This window comes from Talpa europaea (genome assembly GCF_964194135.1).
Source record: "Talpa europaea genome assembly, chromosome: 14".
Lineage (NCBI taxonomy): Eukaryota > Metazoa > Chordata > Mammalia > Eulipotyphla > Talpidae > Talpa > Talpa europaea.
Genome location: NC_140082.1, coordinates 82,703,253 through 82,728,383, shown reverse-complemented (window position 1 = coordinate 82,728,383; position 25,131 = coordinate 82,703,253). Strand labels below are relative to the sequence as shown.

The 25,131-nt window shown below is 48.8% G+C and overlaps 1 protein-coding gene across 1 annotated transcript in view; it reads right to left on the bottom strand.

The window, feature by feature from the left end:
• The window catches only part of LOC311184232 (protein FAM169B-like), a gene marked incomplete at both ends in the record, with an annotated part of 58,380 nt that overhangs the window by 24,658 nt on the left and 8,591 nt on the right, over positions 1 to 25,131 (bottom strand). Inside the window, 2 exons of the mRNA XM_084254072.1 lie at positions 16,151 to 16,250; positions 19,717 to 19,844. Of these exons, the coding sequence (XP_084110198.1) occupies positions 16,151 to 16,250; positions 19,717 to 19,844 (228 nt within the window). The remainder of the gene's footprint in view (positions 1 to 16,150; positions 16,251 to 19,716; positions 19,845 to 25,131) is intronic.

Genomic DNA, 25,131 nt, shown 5'->3' with positions numbered 1-25,131 from the left:
AATTAAATACGGGGCCTCCCCTGGTGGCACAGGCGGTACAGCGCAGCGCTGTGAAGCTGTCCACAGTCTCTGCACTGGCACTTCTATCCCGGCCAGCCAGGGAGGTTCCCACACGGCGCAGCAGACCTCTCCTGTCTCGCCTACTGCTCCCCTCAGCAGTGTATTTTGTCAGTCTGCCTGTTCTGTTCCCCATTCTGTCTCTGGTGAATCCTCTCATCCTCCCGCACATCTGGCTGTACCCCAGTTCTTGTATGCATGAAAAAATAAATCTTTTTTTAAAAAATGAAATATGTAGGTATAAGTCTAGCAAAACATGTATAAGATCCATCGGAGGAAACTCCATTCAGAACTCTGAATGGAATGGAATTAAAGAACTAAATAAAATTAAAGAACTAAATAAACGGAGAGCTAGCCCCCCTCCCCCATTGTTAAGATGTCACTTGTTAACTTGAGCTCATAAAGTCAGTGTGATGCCAATTAAAATCTGGATCAGTTAGAGCAGCTGATTCTAAATCCTATATGGAAAAGCAAAAGACCAGAATAGCCCACACAATATCGAGGAGCAGTGCTGGAGGACTCATGCTAGAGACTGTAAGACTTACTGCCGAGTGACAGTAGTCAAGACAGCGTGTTATTGGTGATAGACAAATAGATCAACAGGCCAGGAGACTGGAAATAGAGCTACACAGATTGAGACAACAAAGCTTTGACGAAAGAGCAAAAGCAATGCAATGGAGCAGAGATCATTTTTTCACAAAATAGTGCTGAAGCCACCGGACATTGACAAGGATAAAAATGTGTCTAGACACAGACATTTCATAAACCCATCCCAAAAAAATCAGGCGCTTCATTCATTCGCCAGACTCTAGCAGAGAGCATAGTGACACAGAGCCTTTTAGACAGGACCCTTTGTTCCTGGTGTAGGGAAAGGACATGGACTCTGAGCCAGACTGGGCTCAAATCCGGCTTCTCCAATGACCAGTTGGGTGACCTTAGCCCACCCCGGCCCCAGCCTGGAGTTCCCCACCTGCCAAGTGGAGACCACAACATCCTCTCACCGGGTCCTATGTGGGTGAAGTCAGAGCTCCCTTCACCCAACTGCTGTCCTAAGGTATTGAAGTTTTTTCTGTGGTTTCTAGAAACTTCCTCCACTTGCTTCAAGGATTGCTCTGGGATTTCAAAAGGGTATGGAAAACCCTTTGTTACCTGGTGGCTTTTGTCAGTGGAACAGAGACCACCTCGTGGCCTCCAGGCCCCCCTGGGGCTTCCCCTCCCAGCTCTGCGCTCTGGCCTGTCTTTACAGTCCAGCCCCTGCTACACTGTGTGCTCCAGGAGTGCCATCTCCCTACCCACCCCTCTCTCCTCTCTCACCACTGTTCCTTTTCCTTTCAGGGACCATTCTGTTCCTCACTCTCCCTAAAGGGTGTGGACACACCCACCTCCCTCCAAGATTTCTAAACTTTTTATCTTGCCTAAGACTTTTTAAAGGCTCAAAGCCCTTTCTTATTTGAACACATCTCTTTTTAATTTGGCAAGCAAGCAAAACTATCATTTTGTAAAAGTCAGCATGATTTTTCCACACACAGATCGGGGCATCTGGTTATCACTGGTACCTCAATGGCGGTAACAGCAGGGCTGCCCAAGAAGAGCTCTGAAGCCCCCCTCAGCCAGCAGGAGTGAGGACGGGCCAGCCACATCTGGATGGGGGCGGTGGCCGGGGTCCATGTCATCCAACCGTCTGTCTATCCGTCCTCTCCCACCCAGCACAGGGGACAGCAGGAGGCCCGAGGGGCCGCAGAGCCCTCCAGACATCAGGGCACTGAGTATCATGTTGCTTGTTCACCTACAAGCTGAGTACAAAGCCCATCGCGAATCCACTCAAGGAATTAAATGCAAGCTCTAGTGTGACGCCTACAAGTTAGAGGTGACAGCCTGGGACACGAAGCAGAAGGAAGGACACCAGAACCAGGCTGTGTGCTGTGGCGCAGAGGGAGGTCATTCCCAGCCAGTCTCTGCGGAGGGACCCTGAACTGGGCAGGAGAATGAACCAGGCGCAGCTACTGGAGAGGGGACTTCAGGACGGGGAGGGGACAGAGGCAGGAACACCCTCAACCTGCCAGGGGAGGACAACCTAGCTGGGGAGTGGGGGGAGCAGCATCTGCTGCTCTTCTGCAGGAATAGCAGTCACCACAGCCCGCGGCTGAGCCTCGCCAGCATCTGCCAGCTCCAGGGCTGCCACTCAGTTCACCCTTGCCACAGCCAATTCTGTTTTCAGGAGTGGCTCAGAGGGCTTAAGAAAACTGCTGAAGGTGCTGTGTCTGTACATGGCAGCCTTGGGGCCGACGTGAAGCCAGTCTCGCTGGCTCCAGAGCCCCTGTTCCAACCCTGAGCTCCAGGTGAGGAACGGGCAGACACAAGAGGGCAGAATTGGGGACCAGGCCCTCCCAAAGGTGGGCAGAATAGCAGAGAGAGAGATGAGATGGTGACAGAGGATCAGGGGACAAAGCAAGGCCCTGTGCTAGGAAAGGTAAGGACAGCCCTGGCAGAGGACACCTGGGGCCTCATGCTTCGGGGTGGGGATGCCATTTACCCCACCAATGTAGACAAGTTCCAGGCGCTGTCCTGATCCAGACAGACCCACAGGGGCAAGATAGGTCAGCAGGCCATGACCACACACTATCACCAGCATGCCAAGAGTGGGCAGCATCAGGCACTATCTCGGGGGCTGTATCTTATTCCCTTTAGGCTGCGAGAGCAAAGCGCCACAGGCTGAGTGGATTAGGAACAACAGAAATTTATTTCTAATATCCTGGAAGCCAGAAGTCCAAACTCAGGGTGCCAGAGAGGTGTGCAGAATGACGACTTGTCCTGCGTCCTCACGCGAGGGATGGGACATGGGGCCCTTGGGTCTCCTTCACAAGGGCATGAATCCTCTCCATTGGGGTCCCCACCTTCTCAGACCATCACCGTGGGGGTTAAGGATGTCAGCATGTGAATTTGGAGTGGGGAGGACACAAACACGGAGAGTGTACAGGCTTGTGGGGGGCTGAGTTTTAAGACCAGCCCTGGGCCAGGAAGATGGCGGCCTCAGCCTCTGGGGCTGGGCAAAGTACCGGTCTCCACAACAAGCCACTGGAAGAGTCCACCCAGAAAGAGAACAGTTGGTCCTGTCCTGGTGGGAAGAATCACCCTCTTTGAAAAAATGTTTAAAGATTATTTAAGAAGACAGATTGCTCTGAGTATGAAAAATGGACCAGCTAGGGGTTCGCGCAGGGGCAGAGAGGACCCTCAGACCCTGGGCGGACCAAGCCAGAAGCGAGAATGGTGTCCTCCTGTGGGGAGGGGAGCTCAGGAGGCAGGAAAGCCCTTTGGGGAACCACACTGCTTCTCAGGAAGGGCAGAGACAGGAGGTAGTGGCTGCGCTGGCAGGAGTCAGGGGCCTTCACCAGGGGAAACTAAAGGCGAGGAGCGGGTGAGGAACTCGGTTTCGAAATGCCTGTGAGACAGAGAGCAAGGTGAGGGTGACTGGCGGGAAAGTGGGTGCAAGCCCTGTGCTGAGCGGGGAGACAAAGATCCCTGCCCTAGTCCATTCTGGGAACCAAAGATGGAGCTCACACACATACTCACACTCACGCACACTCACGCACACTCACACACACTCTCACCTGTCACCTCCCCACACTAACCACACTGTGCATGTGCCGGCCCCCAGTGTGAGCTTCTGCAAACACTGCAGAAGGGCACCCCACGCACGCCCCCCTGCAACTCTCCACTCTACTCTCCCCTGTAGCCTCAGCCACCACTGCCCCGTTACAAATCTAAGAAATATGCAGTTCCACAAAAAAAAAAAAAAGAAAGGAAAAAAAAAAAAAAACACAGTTAAACCAAAGTGACAGGCCATCTACCCCAAAGCAAAATACAAGCAGGAAAAAAAATGCTGGAAAGTTCTGGCAGCAGACAGCACATAAACACATTCCAAGGCATTGCATGACTTTTATGCAACACGGCCTGAGCCGGTCAATAACTGAAGGGGAGGGGAAGTGGGCGAGTTGACATAGCAACTGTCACATTGCATTACTGGGCTACCACTTCCATATGGATGTCCTCCTTAAAGGAAAATACTTGCCCAGATGCCCCGTGCACTTGGGTGCCTCTCTGCCAGGGAGACGGAAACATCTGGTTTGCAGTATATCCACATCGGCCTCCCCGAGCGTCCCAGGTCTTCCTTGCCTTAAGCAATTTTGTTTTCCTAAGGCTAGATTTTAACTCGAGGAAGACGCAGTGAGATGGGGTGCTAGAATCCTACGCACAGCTGGGTCATGAGACACGGGGGGCAGAGAGGCCCGCACCAAGCTAGACTATCTGGGAACAGAGTCACAAGTCACCCCCAGACCACCACAGCACGAGTTTCTCAGGCTGGGGGAGAGAAACAGGGTTTGGCATGGGAGGTAAGTGCAGGTGTTTCCCACACATGGTTAGCCCCAGGGTTAGAATGCCACGTCTTTGCTTGCGGGGTGAGCCGACCCTGACGTTGAAATCCAGCTTACAGTAAATGCCATAAATGAACGGGGAGTAAGGAAATGAAAGCCCAACATGTGTTTCCAAAATGCAGTGATGTGGCTGTAAATAGCTTTTCAATCTGCCTCCCTCATCCTGAGGAAAACAGATCTCTCTCTGTCTCGCATGGCGCTGCTTTGGCTCGGGGCAGTCGGGTCCTACTCAACCTGACCCCGACACCGGCGGGGCACCAAGGGCCACTCAGCCACTTGAGCCACCAGGAGAAACGGGTATTTAAATGGAGGCTGAGTTCCTGACCAGAGCTCTTTTCCCCAGCCCCCAACCTGTCCAATCCACGTAAGCGGGGCTCCCCGTTTGTAGACAGTGGGAGGGCAGGATCTGTCTGGAACTAAAGTCTTAGCATCATCCAGAAAGCAATCACACACCCCAACAGAAGGCCTCATGGGGGCCACAGAGTCTCAGGAGACTGTAAATGCCCACAGGGAGGGTGCCAGCCAGGGGCTCTCTGCAGCCTCTGTGCTCACGAGAGCCATCTCTCCCCAAAGCCAGCAAAACACCATCACTCCTCCTTGCGCTGAACCTCGGACTTCATGTGACCAGCGAGCCTGTCTCCTGCCTGACCACATCATTGGCTCACTGAACCCTGTGAAACAGAGCTGGGTTTAGCCCCATCCATTCCTCCAGCTGGGGGCCATCTGTCCCTCCACCTCTCCCTTCCAGGCACATGCAGGACCAGGAGCTGCTCTAGTCAGGTGCCATTCTGGAAGCCTGAAATTCATAAGGGCACCTGAAATCCATAACGGCCTTCTACCACAACCCCACCCCACCCCCCAAATGAGCAGCCTGCTCAGAGCTGAGGAACATTCCAGAAAGGGCTGCCCAGTTGGGAAGAAGTGCTCTGGGCACCTGGAGGCACAGTGCTCTGGGCACACCTCAGGGTGCACACCGCTGGCCAACCCACCTGCCCCAGGCGCAGGCTGGAGGGGCCTGGCCTCCCAGCTCCGCTGTGTCGCAATCCCACCCGGCCCATGGCGGCCACTGGGAAGCAGCTCCACAGCGGCTCCAGTTTCATCCGAATGTTTGCCTTGGCTCTTGCTGTCCTCACAGGCCTAAAATGGGCATGCTTTTCCAGGAAAAAATGATCATTTTTCGACTCCCTGCTTGTTTTTCTCAGGGTGCACATGACATGCAATCAGGAAAACTGTAAATAAATTAGCAGCAATTTGAAGGATGAGGGTTAAGCGTGGTCACAAGCGGGCCGGGGAGTGGGGAGGGCTCTAATCAGGGAAATCAACATGTGGCAGCCACGGGGAACTATCTTTCCTCCATCACCCTTCTCCGAGTCTCCTCGCTGCCGTCCTCCATGGCTGAGCTCTGTCACCCCTACGCACGCAGCTAAGGGGAGCTTACCAAACACCCCCTGGGAAGAGCCTGGACTATGCATCTATCCAGCTGAAAAGTCAGCCTTTTTGCTAGGAAATGGCCTGAGCAATGAACAGTGACTGGCAGTCATGTACAGTGACAGGCTGCACCCAGGGGCCCTGGTCCAGACCCCTCCTCCATGTGGCTGTCCCACAGACCCTGAAGATATACAGGGGTGTCTCAGGTTGCCCTCACCCCCAGTATTTCTCCCAAACAATCTAGCTCTGTTAGCATCGCCACCAGTCCAACTGAAAGCTGAATTCCTCCTATTCCCCCTTCCTCCAATCCACCCCTATTCCTGTCACCCCCACTATTTCACCAGCCTGTGTCCTCAGTACCAACAAGCCCCCAGCATCTCTCCCCGGGTGTGATGAGCCTCCCAGATTATGTTACCTCATTGTTCCTTCTATCGACCCTCCTTTCCTAGAGTGGGTGGAACATTCTAGAAAGAGCAGAGGACCCAAACTCAGGATCCCTGCCTCCAGCCCCAGTCCCCACTCACCCTCCACAACATCACTAGGCATCTCCCCAATTCCGCCGGCAGGATGGCCTCCCCTGCAGACAAGGGTCATGACAACTTTGGGAGAAGAAACTTGAAACCCTTCAAAGAAGGGACTGGAAGGGCTCATGGCCAGACTCTACAAGCTGGAGCACTGCCTGGGAGTGGCAGCCTGCTTTCTGGGGTCTCTGCCCAGGTGCAGAGCCCCAGCCCAGCCGAGAGCACCACCTGTGACCACCTGTGTGCTGCAGGGCAGGAGAGAGGCTCAGAGGCCCAGGAGGTGATCACTGAGTGTCTCAGCCCCACCTTCCTCTCAACCAGACTGTCTTACGTGCTGTGCCAGAATCCAGAAGGGCGTCTCCCACCCCCAGCGACATCGGGAGTGGCACTGTAGCATTAGGTCTCTTTCATTTGACTCAATTGCAATCAGCCTCTGAACATTCTTTGCCCTGCTCTTTGGTCATCTGACCACTGGGTTTGCTATGGAAAAAAAAAAAATCAAACAAATATTGTCAGAAAGAGAGGTAAGGAAGGAGGAAAAATCTAGCTTCCTGACAAAGAAAACAGGAAAAGATCACCTAAGAAACTCCATAATTGACCCAGAAGCTGACAGGGAGAGCTTCCATCAGAAACGGTCAGATGTTAAGGGCCTCCCTGGTGGCGCAGCGGTTGAGCGCTGGGTTGCGAAGCTGCCCGCAGCCTCTGCAGCGCCGGTTCGATCCCCGGCTGCACCCGGCCACCGGAGGAGGGTCCCACATGGCGCGCAGACCTCTCCTGCCGGCCGCTGCTCCCCTCAGCGGTGTGCTTCGGTCCTTCTGCCTGCTCTGCTCCCCGCTCTGGCTCTGGTGAATTCTCTCACCCTCCCGCGCTTCTGACTGTACCCAGTGCTTATATAAATAAATAATAAATATTTTTTAAAAAATAAAATAATAAAATAAAATCAGACAAGGATAAAAAAAGGCTAATGACAATAAAAATAATAAAACTAATAAATATTGTTTAAAAAAAAAAAGAAACAGTCAGGTGTTAAAAGGACAAGGGTAAGGGATAGAAGAGGCACCCCCAAAACAAAAACAGGTTCCCCCAGGTCCAGCACAACGCTTTAAGAATGAAAGTGTGAGGGCCTCCCTGGTGTTGCAGCTGGTTGCGCGCCGCACTGTGAAGCTGTCCACAGACTCTGCAATGCCAATTTGATTCCCAGCCGGCCAGGGAGATTCCCACATGGCACAGCAGACCTCTACTGTCTCACCCGCTGCTCCTCTCAGCAGTGTATTTCGTCAGTCTGCCTGTTCTGTTTCCCATTCTGTCTCTGGTGAATCCTCTCACCCTCCTGAGCCTCTGGCTTATACCCCAGTGCTTGCATAAATAAATAAATCTTTTTTTAAAAAAAAGAATGAAAATGAGAAAGGCTGGGGCTCAGAGAAAGTTGGGGTATGCTGGGAGAATGTTCTAGAACTCAGGGTGAGCTTCTGGGTGGACTAGCTAGAATTGAGGGGTGTTGGGGGGTAAATTGCAGAGGAAGAAACACACTTTGGCCGGGTGAACTCATGGCCACACAGGACCTATTTCCCAGGGAAGGTCAAAGGAGGAGAGAGCAGATAGCTGGAAGCAACAGGAAGACGAGACTGCACTCTGTGGGCCTCACAACTCTAGACACAGAGTTCACTTCCCGGGGTCAAGGAAGTCCTGTGAATGTGATCCCAAAGTCGTGGCCTTTAATCTCTCAGCACCTGTGATGCCAGAAGTGAGCCCAAAACATCAAACATGAACCAATGTTACCCCTTGGGTGAGGGAAGAGGAGGACCTTGGCGATCATACCTCGTTCACTGAACACCCCCACCTGCCACCATGAAAGTCTACAGTGAGTTATGGAGGACAGGCTCTGGACCTAAAAGAGAGAGATGACATTTGCCAGGACCACAGAAGGCAAACTGGCCTCGCCCACTTTCTGACAAGTTCCAGGCTGCTGTTGGGAGGGTCATGAACAGAAGTCATGGTAATTTCAGCAGCCGGCTTTCCCTCCATTCTTAATTTCAGGCATGCACTTCATTAAGTCTCTTGAAATCTCCTTGTGAATGAACCAGACATGATTGCTAAATAATGGGTTCAGTGTATACTCAATGGGATAATGATTGCATGAATAAAAGCCAGATGAAAACTAAAGAATGCTCACCTTCAGAACTTCCATGACACTAACTATACAGCCAGAAGGAAGAGTTAAATAAGTGGATGGAAAACTTATTTTTCAAGCAAGCAAATTTTCTTAGCTAAGACACCAAAGCACAACAAAAGAAAAAACAGAAAAATTGGACATCATAAAAATTAAAAACTTGTGTGCTTCTAACTTAAGGAGCTTTTGCAAACCATGTATCTAACAAAGGGCTTGTATCCAAAACATACGTGGAACTCTTAGGAAGACAACAGCCCAACTTTCAAAGGCTCTGAATAGACAATTCTCCAAAGAAGACACACGAAAAACCAATAAAACTTGAAAAGATATTCAACATCATTAGTTATTGGGGAAATGCAAATCAAAACTATAAGCTACCACTTGATACTCACTACTTAATGGTTGTATTTGAAAAACAAGACAATTATAAGTGTTGACAAGGATATAGAGAACCTGGAACCCTCATACACTGTTGGTGGGACTATAATGACGCAACCGAATTGAAAAACAATCTGGCAGTTATCAAAAGGTTAAGAGTTACCTGGTGAATTCCACACCAGAAATTCAACTCATGGGTTTGCAAGAGAAAAGCAAACCTATACCCACACAAAAATGTTAGTATGAATTTTCACATAATAGCCAAAAGAGAAAACCAAAATACCCATCAACTGGTAAATGGAAAAGCCGTGGTAAATCTATACAATAGAATATTATTCAGTCATAAAAAATAATTGAAGTCCTGAAACCAGCTAAAACAGGAATGATCCTTGAAAACAAGCGAAGTGCAAGAAGTCAGGCACACATATTGCCCAACTTTATTCACATAAAATGTCCCAAACAGGTAAATCCATAGAAACAGAGTGTAATGCCTAAGGCTGGAGGATTGGGGGAGAGAAGGAAAGAAAGTAGTAGGGGGCTAGGTTGGATTTTTTAGGGGGGCATAGTGAAAATGCTCTAAAATTAAGTGAAATGATAGATATACCACTTCGTAAATATAATAAAAAGCACTGAAATGAAAACTGCTGCATGTTTGCATTTCTCACCAGCTCCCTGGCGCTACCTTGCTGTTTAGCACAGGCCCTATTGCTGATGGGAAGGCAAGAAACTGATGCTCAGGGATGCCAAATGCCTTCACCCAGCCCACCCCTGCACAAGGGATGAGGATTTGAACTCAGGACACTGGGCTTGGGAGCCACGCCCACTCCAAAAGAAACCTAAGTCTTTAAAAAGAAGGGTCCAGCATGTGAAGCACTCTGGAGCCCAGGTTCCAAGGTTAGCAGTGAGAGAATGATGTATAATCTAAGGGGACTCTGGAGATGGGGCTGCTGGCCCCTATGCTGGGGAGGGCTGTCCGGGGGAGGACCACACCCACCCACCTGGACGGCCCCAGGAGGTGCACTAAGCCAGCAACGGAGACACATGAGCACAGCAGTTTACATTTCTTACAAGGAACATTCTAACAGTCAGAGCTGCCCCAGAATAGGACAGGATATCCCAGGATGTAGAGGCCCCAGACTAGAAGCCAGTGCGCTTCAGACACCAGTTTCATCATTTTTTTAAATTGAAGTAACATTGTTTGATAACATTATATAGGTTTCAGGTGCACAGACTTACAATGTCTGATTCTGCCACATTATGCTCATGACCAAAACTCTGATTTCCATCCACCCCCACACAATTGACCCTTTTTATCAAATTATCCAGCCCCTCTTTTGCCTTCCTTTCTGGTGACCATTTTGTTCTTGTATTCTTAAGAGTTTGTTTTTGCTTTGTTTTGTTTGTTCATTCATTTTGTTTCTTTGTGTACCATGTATGAGTGAAATCATAGAGCGTTTGTCATCTGATTTACTTCACTGAGCATAATACCCTCTAGGTGCATTCATGTTGTTGCAAATGGCAGGAATTCACCTTTTTTATAGCTGAGTAGTTTTCCATTATGTATATATGCCATATCTTCCTTATCCACTCATCCACTGAAGGCCACTTAGATTATTTCCAATTGGTGGCTATTGTGACTAATATTGCAGCAAACATGTGGGTGCACATATCTCTTCAAATTAGTGCTTTTGGGCTCCTTGGATAAATACAGGGTGAGTTAGCTGGATTCTATGGTATTTCTAGTCTTAATTTTAATTCTAGTCTTAATTTTTTGAAGGCTCTCCATTCTGCTTTCCATAATGTCTGCACCATTTTACATTCCCATCAACAGTGGGATAACGATTGCATGAATAAAAACCAGCATTTTTTAAATTACGAGCATTCCCTTTACTCTGCATCCTCACCAACACCAGTTTCTTGTACAGGCGTGAAGTGATAGCTCGTTGTGCTTTTGATTTGCATTTCCCTAATAGTAAGAGATGCTGAACACCTTTTCATGTGCTGTTAGCCATCTGCACATGTTCTTGCCACACTCACAATTCTGAAATATTGGTACACCTCCTTATTAGCCCTCCAGTGAGGCGTCATTTACCGTGATTATAAAAACAAATCTTAGAGGGCCTCCCTGGTGGCGCAAGAACTTAAGATGCAACCTATGCAGCTGTCCGCAGCCACTGCAGCATGAATTCGATCCCCTGCCAGCCAGGGAGCTACCCACATTTTGCAGCAGACTTCTCCTGTCTCACCCGCTGCTCCCCTCAGCAGTGTATTTCAGTCAGTCTGCCTGTTCTGCTCCCCACTCTGTCTCTGGTGAATCCTCTCACCCCCACACACACACCTCTGGCCTATACCCCAGTTCTTATATGCATAAATAAATAAATCTTTAAAAAAAAAACAAATCTTACATACTCAAATCTTCAATGCAGCCAAGGGCACTCCACTTAGAGACTAATTTATTTTTTAAAAGCACTCAATAAGTGTTAGATAAGCAGAAAACAGAAACTTTTCCCTAGATAGAGTTAAGATGGAAATAAAAATTAAAAGATAATTCATCTTTTCCTTCTGAAATTCCACTGCGTGACATCATCTTGGGAAACACTGGGCCTAGTGATCTAAGGACTCTTGAGCATGAGCTCCTGGCCCCCCATTCCTCCTGTGCTCTAAGGTGCCCCGGTTCCTCACTCTGGTTCTAATGGGTTGAGGCCCCATAACCCCAGTGACTCCTTCATGGACAGTGCCCTGCCTTGGACACACCCGGAGCATCACCAGAGGATGAAGCTGCAATTTAGCTAAGTTTGTCCTTCCCTTAAGGAGCCTAGGTCACGTGCCTTTCCAGCAGCCTGTTTCAGGGGACCCTCTGCCCTTCCAAGGATGAGAACGGCACCCCATGTCAAGGGCTGCAAGAAGGCAACCCTCCCTGGCCCACCCTGCTGCTTTTGACAATTTTTCTTTTTAGAGATTTATTTTTATTTATTTATGCACACGAGAACTGGGGTATAGGCCAGAGGTGAGGGGTGAAAGGATTCACCAGAGACAGAGTGGGGAGCAGAAAAGGCAGATGTACTGAAATACACTGCTGAGGGGAGCAGCGGGCGAGTCATGAGAGGTCTGCTGCGCCATGTGGGTAGCTCCCTGGCCGGGGATAGAACTAGTGCTGCAGTGGCTGCAGATAGCTTCCTAGGTTGTGTCTTTACACTTTGTGCCAGCAGGGAGGCCCATAAATTCTAGGATTTAAAAGAGGTTGTATTTCTTGGCATCATCTATTTTTCTTTTAATATTAGGATTTTTTTTTAATATATTTATTCATGCCTACAAGAACCAGGGTACAGGCCACATGCACAGTAGGGTGACAGAGCAGGAAAAACAATAGTCAGACTGACTGAAATGCACTGCTGAGGGGAGCAGCGGGGAGACAGGAAAGGTCTGCTGCAAAATGTGGGTGAGCTCCCTGGCCGGGAATCGAACTCAGGCTGCAGTGGCTACAGACCGCTTCATAGGTTGCATCTTAACCCCTGTGCCACGTCAAGAGGCCCACCCTGGTGCTTTTGGAAGGCTGCATGACATGTATCCAAGTAGGCACTTTTGGGCAAGTAGAAAGAACAACAGTCTTACAATTAGGGGCACTCAAGACCACACTAGATAGCCCCATCCTTTGCCTGAGGCTTGCATGCAGACTCCATCAGAAAGGTAAGTCAGCTGCCAGAGTTTGCCCTGCAATTGATTTCTCTGTGGCTCCTGGAACACAGGCTCGGTGAGAGAAGCAGTGCAGGTGTGCCGTCGGCAAGGAGACCGTGGGTGGTGCCTGCCTGGCCCCACAGGGCTTAAAGCATCGGATTTTCTGCCACAAACCATTTCCACAGTGACCTGAAGAAATAGCTGAGGTGTCTCCACAAATGACCCGACTGAAGCTCGCAAAGGTCAGAGCCAGATGCCCAGTCAGATGTGTCTGACACCAAAATCCAGGTTCATCTCTCCTTGCTCTGTGGTCTCGGGAGGGAAGCCGAAAGGCCACCACAGTTTTGATTTGATACAAGAGAAAAGAAAGGTCGCCACTTTGTTTATGAGATGGGCTATTTTTTAATCTTTGTAAACCTATGAGATCACTTAATAGTTTTCAAATAAGAAGAATAACAAAACAAGGGGAAATAAATAAAGGGAAAAAATGAAAGCTGTGATCCTTGGCAATGATAAGGAAGGGAGGTTGCTGTTATGTCCCCTCGGGACATAAACCAGCCTCTGATTGGAGAAGTGGCGGGTAATGAGGTCTGTAGGGAGTGGCAGGGACCAGCGTTTGTGTCTCAGCCACCTTTTTTATTTTTTAAAAAGATTTATTTATGTAGGCATCCAAGAGCTGGGATTCAGGCCAGAGGTGTGGGGAATGGGAGGATCCACCAGAGACAGAGCGGGGAACAGAACAGGCAGACTGACGAAATACACTGCTGAGGGGAGCAGCGGGCGAGACAGGAGAGGTCTGCTGTGCCACGTGGGTATCTCCCTGGCCAGCCGGGGATCCAACTCATGCTGCAGAGGCTGTGGACAGCTTCACAGTGCTGTGCTTAACCCCTTGGTGCCACCAGGGAGGCCCTGTGTCTCAGCCACCTTTAAGGAAAGGGGGCAGGGAGGGAGAGCTTCCTCCTCACACCCCGACAGCAGCCCACGGCACAGTAACTGCTTGTCACCGGGAATCCAGGAAGGTTTTCATTTGCTCGCAGGGTTAGGGAAGTTACCATGATGGATTCAATCAGCTTATCAATAACTAACAATTATCAAATAGCTCAGATCCCTTAGCTTCCATCTGGGCGCACGCACACAAACACTCCCAATCACAACTTGTCATGGGAAATGAAAGAAGAACCAGCCAGAAGCAGCCTCCTCCCGATCAGATATGCAGGTGTGTCAAGAGGCCCAAGTATGAAAACTGAAAGCTGTGAGGCCATCGGCCACAAGCCTCAAGCCACAATCACAGCTCACGCCGAATCGCAGCAGCCATACAAGCCCTCGCTGGAGGAAAGGCATTTGGAAACTTTACCTAAAGTCCTGTTATACAGAAGGAGAGGTCCAGAGTGAGAGTTCTTGGGAGCCTATGAATATTTATTAAATACATTCTTGAAAACAACTAAAAATTAAGTACAGTATAAATAGGAAACAGACTTACATGAGTCAGGCATATGTTTACATTATGCAAATTGTGCTTAAAGACCTATAACCAGAATATTGTTAAATGCCGCAAAAAGGCAGAGGGGAGCACTGCTGATATTTGATTTTCTCAAAATCGGCAGCTGATATTTTTAGTTTTTGACAATCTGTTCACTGAGGCGTTCCTGTGGGCACAGCTTGGGACTTTCACCAACCCGGCGATCAAGCCCCACATCTGAGGTGAAAGCAGAGCCTGGGGTCATCACAGCCCCTCGGCTCATGGCCAGGGCTTTGCCAGAGGGACGAGCTCCTCCAGGACCAGAAGCTGTGACACAGAGGGGTTACCCCCGCCTGGGAGCCACAGAGGTTTCATCCCCAGATTCCCGGGAGCCCACAAAGCACACTCATGCCTCCAGACCACGGACAGGAGATGCAGTGAGCAATTCTACGTGAGTAACAAGGACAAGCTCCCTGGTCGGAAATGTCACCTTGGGCTTCTTGACACCCATCAAGCAGGCCCCGGACAGACACCTGGGTCCAGGTGAGGGACAGCTCTGAACTGTCAAGACCTATGACCCCAAACTTTCACCAGATACCTCCTCACTTAAAGCCGGTTGACTGATGAAGGCTGTTTGCTTTTTGCCCCATTTCTTATTAGGAAAGCAATGGGCTTCCCCTGGCAGCACAATGGTTGAGCGCTGGGCTGCGAAGCTGCCCCGCAACCTCTGCAGCACCAGTTCAATCCCCGGCCGCTGGTGAGGGTCCTACATGGCGCGCAGAACTCTCCTGCCGCGCCCCCTGCTCCCCTCAGCAGTGTACTTCGTCAGTCTGCCTGTTCTGTTCCCCGCTCTGGCTCTGGTGAATTCTCTCACCCTCCCGCGCTTCTGACTGTACCCAGTGCTTGTATAAATAAATAAATAAATCTTCAAAAAAAAAAAAAAGGGAAAGCAATATAGAATCATTACAGGCCATGTATACTGTATGGGAAAGTATGAGCAAGGAGAAAATGTCTAAATTAAGGACTGATCTGAAATGGGGAGGCTTCGAGGTCAGGAGCGAGGTGCTCGGCTTGCATCTCACTGGTGCCTGGCTCCGGGCACACCCACAGGACGGACCCTGCGCTCCTCGCCATCTCTGCTGCCCCTTGCCAACAGCCCCAGAACCCGGCTCCATATGCAACTGAGCCCAGGGATCCAGATGTACTCAGAGAACTCGCTCTGGGGGCTGACAGCGGCCCAAATGCTCTGAGATGCGAGGGAGTCCATGAGTTACGGATGACAGGGACATCTCAGCAGAAACAAAATCCCCACCCTGCTCTTGCTGTGTGGCCTGGGCGCGTCCCAGGATCACTGACAGGTCTCACATCCTCATCTGTCCTCGGGGGAGCAGTCCTGGGCTTCCCGGGGCGATGGTACGCTCCCAAGCAAGGCTCCAGCGTGCAACCCATCACACCACTAACAAGAACCACCGCTCAAATGCAGTCTGTGTATAGTCCCCGTGGACCAGAGGGGTCTGTGTCTGCAAAAAGGAATGGTGAACAATCATGAACCATTAGAAAATGCTGAAAATAAATGCTGAAAATACATCCTTCTCACCTCGCTGTTTTCCAAAGACCTTCAGCCAAAGAGCTCCGCATCATTTCCAAAGCATTTGATTCCACCACTTATAAATTCAATCAGGACCCCTGTGCTTGAAATCCATAAAAAACTACCAACCTGTGCCTCCCTGGTGGCACAAGGGGTTAAATCTCACCACTATGAAGCTATCGGCAGCCACTGCAGCATGAGTTCGATCCCCAGCCAGAGAGCAACCCACATGGCGCAGCAGACCTCTCCTGTCTCACCTGTTGCTCCCCTCAGCAGTGCATTTCATTTCACTAAGCACCTGTTCTGCTCCCTACTCTGTCTCTGGTGAATCCTCTCACACACACACCCCCACCACGCACCTCTGGCCTAAACTCCAGCTCTTGTATGTGCAAATAAAACATCTTTTTAAAAAATGGAAAAAACAAAAAAAAAACTACCAACCTGTCTTTGTGTCCCGGGGACTGACTAAGACCAGTACTTTATGTCGAGGCTCGTCACGGTGCACGCTGCAAAAGCAAACAGATGAAGCCTCCAGTTTAACCTGCAAAATAAGAAAATCACCATTTTGTTCTCTCATCATAGTAAAGGTGCAGGGAATCCCTTGACAATTAATTAGCAATATTCACTGAAAGAACACTTTTACACAGAGGTTAATTGGAGAGGCTGTAGATAACATAAAAATGGAATCTTACCCACTCTAAGCCAAACATGACGGCAACTTGGCAAAAGCCCATCCCCACCAGCAAACCTTTCTCCTCCCACCTGACACCTGCCTCCCCACACCAGCCTTTTCCACCATAATCTCTCTTGGGCATCAGCCTACAAAATCCAGGACCCCACTCCCACCTCCAGCCTCAACTGTCCTGAAGCAGCCTAGGCTGTGTTGAGTTGGGTACCACATGGATACCCGGCTTAGATCGCTGCAGGCAATCTAAGGAAGCCCCTACCCTCTGTGGGCCCACAGGCTGAGCCCAGGTCTCTAACCCCAGAATCTTCTCTCTAGAGCCTATATCCCAAGATCCCTGTGCTCGCCAAACCCACCACCCCTAAGTCCCAGAGCAAAAGGTCAACCCTTCCCATTGCAAAGTCTGTTTTAAAAACCATAAGGAAAGGGTCTCCCTGGTGGCGCAGCGGGTTAAGTGCAGCGCTGTGAAGCTGTCCGCAGCCTCCACAGCACCGGTTCGATTCCCAGCCAGCCAGGGAGAATCCCACATGGCGAAGAAGACCTCTCCTGTCTCGCCCGCTGCTCCCCTCAGCAGTGTACCTCGTCAGTCTGCCTGTTCTGCTCCCCGCTCTGTCTCTGGTGAATCCTCTCACCCTCCCGTAACCCTGGCCTATATCCCAGCTCTTGTATAAATAAAAATAAATCTTTAAAAATAATAATAAAAAATAAAAATAAAAAACACAAGGAAAGTATAAGAAAAATCAGGAAAGAATGTTTGGTGGAGCTAGTCTTGCTTGTTAAGGTTCACAGCAGACCTCCAGTGTTTCAAAGAATTGAGACCTGTAAACAAGTCTCCTGCCTTCCGCTGTTCAAATCACCTTAAGGAAGAGTCCTAAGCTGGCCCACCAGCAGCAGGGAGGGAAGCAGGATTCACCCCCAGATGGCCGTTACAAGGCCATCGGAACCAATACATATGAAGTACTGTTAGACATGGAAGATGATTATTATAGACAAGGTGCAGAAAAAAAACATGCACAGAATATGGATGTTTATAGTGGGTAACTGTGTGTGATTTTATTTTTTTCTATCCTTGGTATAGTGCCCAAATTTCAAACAAAGAACATACACTGTTCTAGAACCCAAAAAAAATCAATAAGTATTATGGCCTTTTAATTGAGAAAAAACAATTTCCAGACTAGAAGCAGAGTTGCTTAAGAAAAGACTTCTGGGGAACTGGCACAATATATCTTCAAATCACTTCGTCATTTTTCTTTTTGTTTGGAAAGGTTTTCTTCTGGATTCAGAAAGAAAAATTAAATTTGCTAAGAGCAGTGCGGAGGTCCAATACCATTGCAAATTGGCTATTTCAACCTGCAGTAGCAAACTGCTACCATTTCTCAACTCACTGCTCAACTGGTTGGAAATCAAATGATCTTTTTATGAAACTTCCTTTTTTTAGAAGGGGAAGAAACGCATAGGTATAAAGTCATGTCAGCATTTCTACCACAAGAAAAACATTAAATTTTAATAATATTTATTACGTTTTGGCCAATAATAAATTATTCACTCACTAAGCATGCTTCGTAAGGTTTTTAACAATGCAACCTATAAATCAGCGGGAAATAAAAGCAGGTGACTGACAGTGCATATTAAAGTAGTACAGGACTAACTCTTGTATCTCACTGAACTTCTCAGATTACCTGGTGATTCCCACCAATCCCCTCCAATCCCTCACCTCCCACCCCATCCTTGCAACCCAAGGTCCCACCAGCGCCAAAAGCCTTGGTTCCGGCTGGCTGGCGGGCCTGGAACATTTCCAGTACAGTGAAACAAAACCCTGCCTTCCTCAACCAACTTGGCCTGCCAGAGAGCAACAATTTCTGGTACAGGTGAAATCCTGTATGTATAAAACCAGAAAATCTCATCCCCTTCAACAGATTAGCTTTAAAACTATAAAGACAAGGACTTTAAGTACCAAGAGGTACCAAGGACTTTAAGTACCAAGGACTTTAAGTACCAAGAGGCAAATATTCTTTTTACTCACTGCAGAGGGTGGGGTGAATATCTTAAGAGTAACCCAATTTTCAAATTTCACCCATCACCACCCCCCAACAAACAATTTTTTATTTCTCTCTTCTAGGCCAGTCTATACTTGAAAAGTTGTCGTATTAGTGCCAGAAACCATACAGTAGGCCCCCCCTTATCCACAGGGGATACATCCCAAGATTCCCAGTGGATGCCTGAAACCACATTCTCCTGAACTCTGTATCTTCTGTGGTTTTTCCTATCCAGACAGAATCCGGTGGTAAAGTCTAATTTATAAATTAGGTACAGTAAGACATTAACAATATGTAATAGTAAAATAGGACAACTATAATAATATACTATAATTAAAATTACGTGAATGTTGTCTTTCTCTCTCAAAATATCTTATTGCACATCATAGTATTTTTGGACCATCGACTGATCACATGTAACTGAACTGTGGGGGGTGGAAGGGTACTGAAGTTCATATATAACTTCACTCCACATCACAAATCTTAGAACTGAGTCAAATCTTGGAGACCAAAGAGCAACTGTCCCCTCATTTTACAAATGGGGACAAGGAGGCCCAATCAGGCATGACAACAGTATCCCATTTAATCTCTTCACAATAGTACCAACTATGTGCTGTTACTGTCCCACCTTAAGAGATAACACTAAGACCAGAAAGGTTAAGGCAGTTGCTCAAAGTCACAGAGATAGTAAGTGGTAAATGTGTTGTTCAGAGCAAGCTGTCCTGGCAGAAATCCTTTCCACGATTCCTCGTACTTCACAAGGTGGAATTATTCTAGCAGTCACTCCAGAAGATGTTCTTTTTCATCTATAATACTTTTACTGACATTCTTCTGTAGGATTCAGAGCAGACCTCTCCAAAATGGGTCACCTTGGCATGTAGATTGTTTTGAATTAAATTTACTTAAGAAACAGCCATTGCAAGAACACTGTTACGCTCTCTCCTTGCAAGCAGGTGAAATCCCATTGTAAAAAAGACCCCATTGTAACTGAAGGATAGAAGACATTCTCATCACCAGTGAGAGCATGCAGGGCAGAAGATGCCATGGAAACAATCTTGGATACTTCTTTAATGATCTACAAACCTAAACCTGAAAAAGATATGAAGCAAAAAGCTCTGGCCCTTTCTCCAGGGACCTTATCTATAAGGTCTCCATGCCTAGGAAGTTAAATCAGCTTTTTCTTTCTCCTCTTAATCAGTCTTATATTGATATTGTGATTAGAACAGCCTGAGGACCTACAGGGGGGATGAGAAAAGTTTTTCTCCTAGCACAGAGCTCATAGGTACCTGCTCCCCAGTAGGGAGAGAGAAAAGCTCCACTGGGGACCCCACGGCCTTCCTGAGGGTGGCATGGTAAGCCAGAGCTGCTTCCTGGAGCCCCTCAGGGTCATCTTCCAGAATATCCACAGGGTAGCCTGCGAGGGAGAAAAGATGCAAGGAAGGACATTAGTTTTATTCTTTTAATAAAAGGAAAGCCACAACTTCTTGAAACTTATTTAGAACATATCTACATTATAAATAAATAAATCTTTAAAAAAAAAAAGAACATACCTACATTGAGCATTTGCCTTAAAAATTACTTGTGTCATTTCTTGTTTTTTTGTTTTGCTTTGTTTTGTTTTTTTTAAGATTTATTTTATTTATTTATACAAGCACTGGGTACAGTCAGAAGCACGGGAGGGTAAGAGGATTCACCAGAGACAGAGCAGGGAACAGAACAGGCAGACTGATGAAATACACTGCTGAGGGGAGCAGCGGGCGGCAGGAGAGGTCGCGCGTCGTGTGGGACCCTCAACCAGCAGCTGGGGATTGAACTGGCGCTGCAGAGGCTGCGGGCAGCTTCGCAGCCCAGTGCTCAACCGCTGCACCACCAGGGGAGGCCCTGATTGGTTTTGTTTTGTTTTGTTTTTAATGAAAAAAGGATGCATGCGGCAGCAGACACCAAGAGGAAATAGCAGACATTTCCCACGGCAGAGTTGGCAACGAGCCCCACGAAACACAAGGTTCAATGTGAGCCCCTGGAAAGCTGTGGAAACTTCCTCCCATTCACCCCAGCCACCAGTGGGTTCCCAAGTGTCCTCCCACCAGATCAGCCACAGCGGCCCCTGTCCCGGCAGACACCTCGAGAGTGTGCCTGGCTGATGAGAAAGAACCTTGGTAACTGACCAAATCCAGCCCGAGTTAGGATTTTGCAGCTTCCATTCACCACGCGGGTTGCTAAGAGCTGCAGGTTCTTCCTCTTTCATTGCTCTGCTCTTTTACGAGAGTGGTGTGGACTGTAAACCGATCGGCCATCCACAGACGCCTTACGTGTCGTGGGCAAGTTACCCCTCCCCTGCCCCCACCTGGGCATCTCTCTTTTCACCTCACTTCAAGGGGAAAACCACATCCTGAACAATCGGACACATGAGCAGCTTCCAGTTCAGCTTGGAAGCAGCGGTCAGACTCCCCTAATGCAGGCTGGGGCCTGGCTGATGTGTCCCCAGGTAAGAGGGCGCTTGTCACCGACTTCCTTCCATGCACCCTGCCTCTAATTCACCTGGGGGCTCCTGCGGGGAGGGGAGAGGGGTGGTAAGCTTATGAATAAACACCCACCGAAACAGCTCCCAACATAGCCACTTTCCAAGAAGCAGCGGCTGCAGGCATAACACCAGGTTCCCGGCCCCAGGCGGGCTGTGATCAGGGGTCCGGATAAGTTCTGGGGGACGCACTCACAGAAAACAGGTCCCGAGCAGCAGGGACCGGCCTCGGCCTGTGTGTGAGCCCAGCTCTGGCCCCGGCTCTCCACAGTGAAATGTCACAGCCATTCGGCGTGGCAAGTGGCTGAGTACCTACCTCCTCCCACTGCTCAATTTTTCTAAGTATTTGAGTATGAAATGCACACCCCAAAACTGCAGCTCTAAATGCACAGGTACAATACAGTCGGGAAGAATTAACACTCGGTGATGATGAAGCGGTCAGCGGACTCTGGGATCTTTCTCCACAAAAGGCTGAGCTTCTACACAACTCAGATGTTGGAGATCAGAGTACTTAGTGGCCCAATCAGCACAGTCCCACACCTCAGCCCACAGCCCAAGTCCTCTTCCCCAGAGCCCCTAACTAGCTCTGGCTCCCCACCCCCTCCTCAAGGCCCATCTTAAAGGTCTGTACACCTGGGAAAACAAAGGGCTGGGGCAGGACTTGGGGCGGTGGGTCCTACATTCAAGGCCCAGCTCTGCCACCCCCTCTGCGGAGCCTCACACCTGAAGGCTGCCATCAGGGCTGAGCAGTGAGGAAAGGGCTAAAGCTCTAAGGCTTCCCCATCACTTTTTGGACCTTCTTATGTAAAGAGCAAAACCAATTAATGAAGGCAGCCTCACCCCTACCGACCTCCAAGCCTCCTCCCCTCCCGCAGCCTCTCCCATGAGCCCTCAGGTCCTGGAGGTGGCAGTGGCTGAGCTCTCCATTTCAACTGCTCTTTGGGTTGTGTGGCTTCCCACAGGATTGCAAAAGGGGGTTGGTACAGCTCAAATTTTAAAAAGGGTGGCTTCCACCCTGGGGCACCCCAGTCACTCCCCTTGAAAAGGACTTTAATCACTGCCATTCTTCTCAAAAAGGTCCCCAGGCAACTTCCGAAGGAGCAATAAAGATCCCAGCTGACTCTTCCTCCTCAGAGGGCTGGGAGAGATGAGGGCCAGAGGGGAGTCAGAAGCCAGACTCCACCCTTATTGCGCCCTGTGGCAGGCAGACTGAGGGTCATGGGGGTGGCGCAGTTGTGGCACCCAGGAGGGGCACCTCACCCAAGACCACCTGGTCCAGAGGTCTGGCTGCTCCAGGGAAGCCTCCTGCCCCGTCCCCCCACTGTGGCCCAGGGCGGCCTGGCTCGGGTTCTAGTGGCACTGGTTCTGGAGAAGCACCAGGAATGCCTTGTACTCCCATCACAGCATAAAGGCGCCCCCTGCTGGTTTCACTGAGGAGCTGAGACCCCCTCATCTCAGGAGACAGTAACCCCAGGGCACCCACACTCCTCTGAGCTCCAGAGCCTGGCTGGCCAGGAGTGGGTCAGGGGTTTTCTCAGCGGGAAGCCCCACAGAATCAATCCCTGGTCGGGGGTGCCCAAAGATCCTGAAGTAGGGGTCCACGTTAGGCCAGCCCCTTGGGATGAGGGCCAATTGGCATAAATCAACCCTCCTGAAAAGGCCAGGACTGTCTCATACCCACACGCTGTAGCACCCACACTCAGCTGCTAAAGCTTCAAAGGAAGATCTAGACCCCTGCACCCCTAGGAAGAAGTACCCCAACATTGCTGGGGGGCACACAGGGGCCCCTGATTCTCCAGTTTTTTAGTTTCAATTAGCTCATTTCCTTCTAGGGGAAACCCCCTTATCAGAGAAGATCCATAGCTTCCCTTTAACACAGAAAATTTGAGGTTAGCTTTCAAGAAAATTGGGTAGGAGTAAAAAAAAAGGGGGGGCTGCTTAAGAGGGGAAGAGAGAGGGAGCATTTAAGTCTCTGGGAAGGAAAACCCCGGACACCTCCAGGAGGGAGAAAAATGCCTTCTTCAACCCAGGAGGAAGAAATACCCCCTGCCCAAGCCAGGATAAAGACCCCTCCCCAACCCAGGAGGAATGCACACAACCAACACACACACACACCACACACAAAACACATCCCCAGGGAGGAAGGAAGCCCCACCACCTGCCCAAACCCAAACCTCAACCACAAGGGCACACGGGCTGTGCTGGGGCAGGGCCTGGGGAAGTAAACAGTCTAGGGTCCTGCGCAGCCTGGAGGCCCAGCCTGGAGGCCCAGTCAGCCACCCTGGGCTTTGGTGTGATGGAAGGCGGACTCCACAGGGCCTCCAGATATCAACTGCAAACAGGCTCTAGTGGCTAGAACTGAACAGGAAATATCTGTCCAAAGCCAAAAGAATGTAATCTTCTCAGAACAATGTAAAATGCTTTTATGAAAAAAAAAAAAGCACACAGTTGAAGTGATTAATTCACTGCAGATTTAAGAAACTGAAAGCCCCAAATGAACCCCAAATTTAAGAATTCACTTTAAGCACGTGTATGCTACAGTCACTCAAAAAAACAAAAACAGTGGCACATCTTAAAACGTTTTTTCTAAAGAAAATATTTAAATCATTCAGGATCTGTATACCAAAACTCAAGTTCCTGGGCCAGCGTGAATGGTGAGCCACCTTCCTCTGTACCCCAATACTCACAGCCAATTAGCCATCATTGCTGGAACAACCTGTCCTGACAGCGCTGGGCAGTCAGGAAAGGGCTAACACTCTAAGGCTTCCCCATCCTTTTTTGTTCCTTCCTATGTAAACAGCAAAACCAATTAATGAAGACATTAAGAGGTCAATGCTCTGTACTTAATTACTGATTCTGTATCACTTCATAGATTCAGTGTCACCTGCAGATTATTCTTTCCAAGATTATTCTTTCCTGCTCTCTGCAAAGAGCAGGAAGATTCTTTTATTTTAGACAAAGTATTATTTTTTTCTCACATAGAACTATTATTATGAGAAACATTAATAAAGATATTTTAAATTCTACCAACCCTGCTCTGAAGAATTCCAATGTTACTAAACTTCTCCCCACCAGTAACTATACAGCATTATGTCATTGGAAAGACTGGTTATGATTAGTTGATTTTTCCTTAGTGGTGTGGATGTCAGTCCTGAATCACAGAACAATTCTTGCTCAGGATGGATGACATGTGAAATACATATTAAGGCTACAAAATTCTACAGCATTCCACTCAACAGTAGATATCACTTGTACAGAACTTTTCATTTTTGCTTTTCTTTATTGTTTTCTATAAAAGGTATTTTTTTCCTCCACAAATCAATTTTCTTTAAAGGGAACTTCTTCAAAGAGGGAATCTTTAATATAGAGGAAATTGCTGCAGGGGTTCAGGGGTGGGCGCTGGGCTGAGCAGAGCAACCGAGACAGGAGGGCACAGAAGGGCAACAATGAGGAGGCAGAAGCCTCCGGCTCCGTCAGCAGCACCTAAAAGGGGGCCATTTCCAAATGTCTCTTCAGTTTCTCAGAACCACAACCAGGATTTCATCAGGTCCCTGATTTCTAGGGAGGTGCGTGTTTCACTGTACAATGTAATCAATCCCCAGGGCTGTGTGTTGAAAAGTTGTTGCTTTACGAAAACCCAGCACAGCTGACGCTTAGAAGAGACAGTTTCAACCATGCTGGTCCCCTCTTACACGTGGATTGTTCTTTTCTATCAGACCCACAGACACACAACACAGGGCCAACTACAAGTTAGATGTGGATCTTGGACTACCCTGAGGGAGAGGCCATGAGCATCCCTAATCCCCTCCATGTTATTCAAAGACCAGCTCTATTTCCAGATTTGAACTTCATCCCAGGCCCCCAAAGCATTCAACCCAGGGTGCTTTAACACGGAGAACTGCTATTAACATATCATTATGTTTAAAATTTTTTAAGAGGGTTGTTGCATAAAGTGAGAAATACTCCCAGTTGTGCAAGGCAGCGCCTGACATTTATTTAACTTCAAGGACTCTGAAGTTTCCCGGAATCCCACCAGCCTTTTCCCCAGTGCATCCTGGGGAACACTGACTCTGTAAGAGATGCTGGGAATGGAGCTTCTGAGGCCAGCAAGTTCAAGAAAGGGTGGCCCGGGCTGGCCCCACAAGCCTATCTGCAATCAGAACAGACTCGGGAGTTTCAAAAG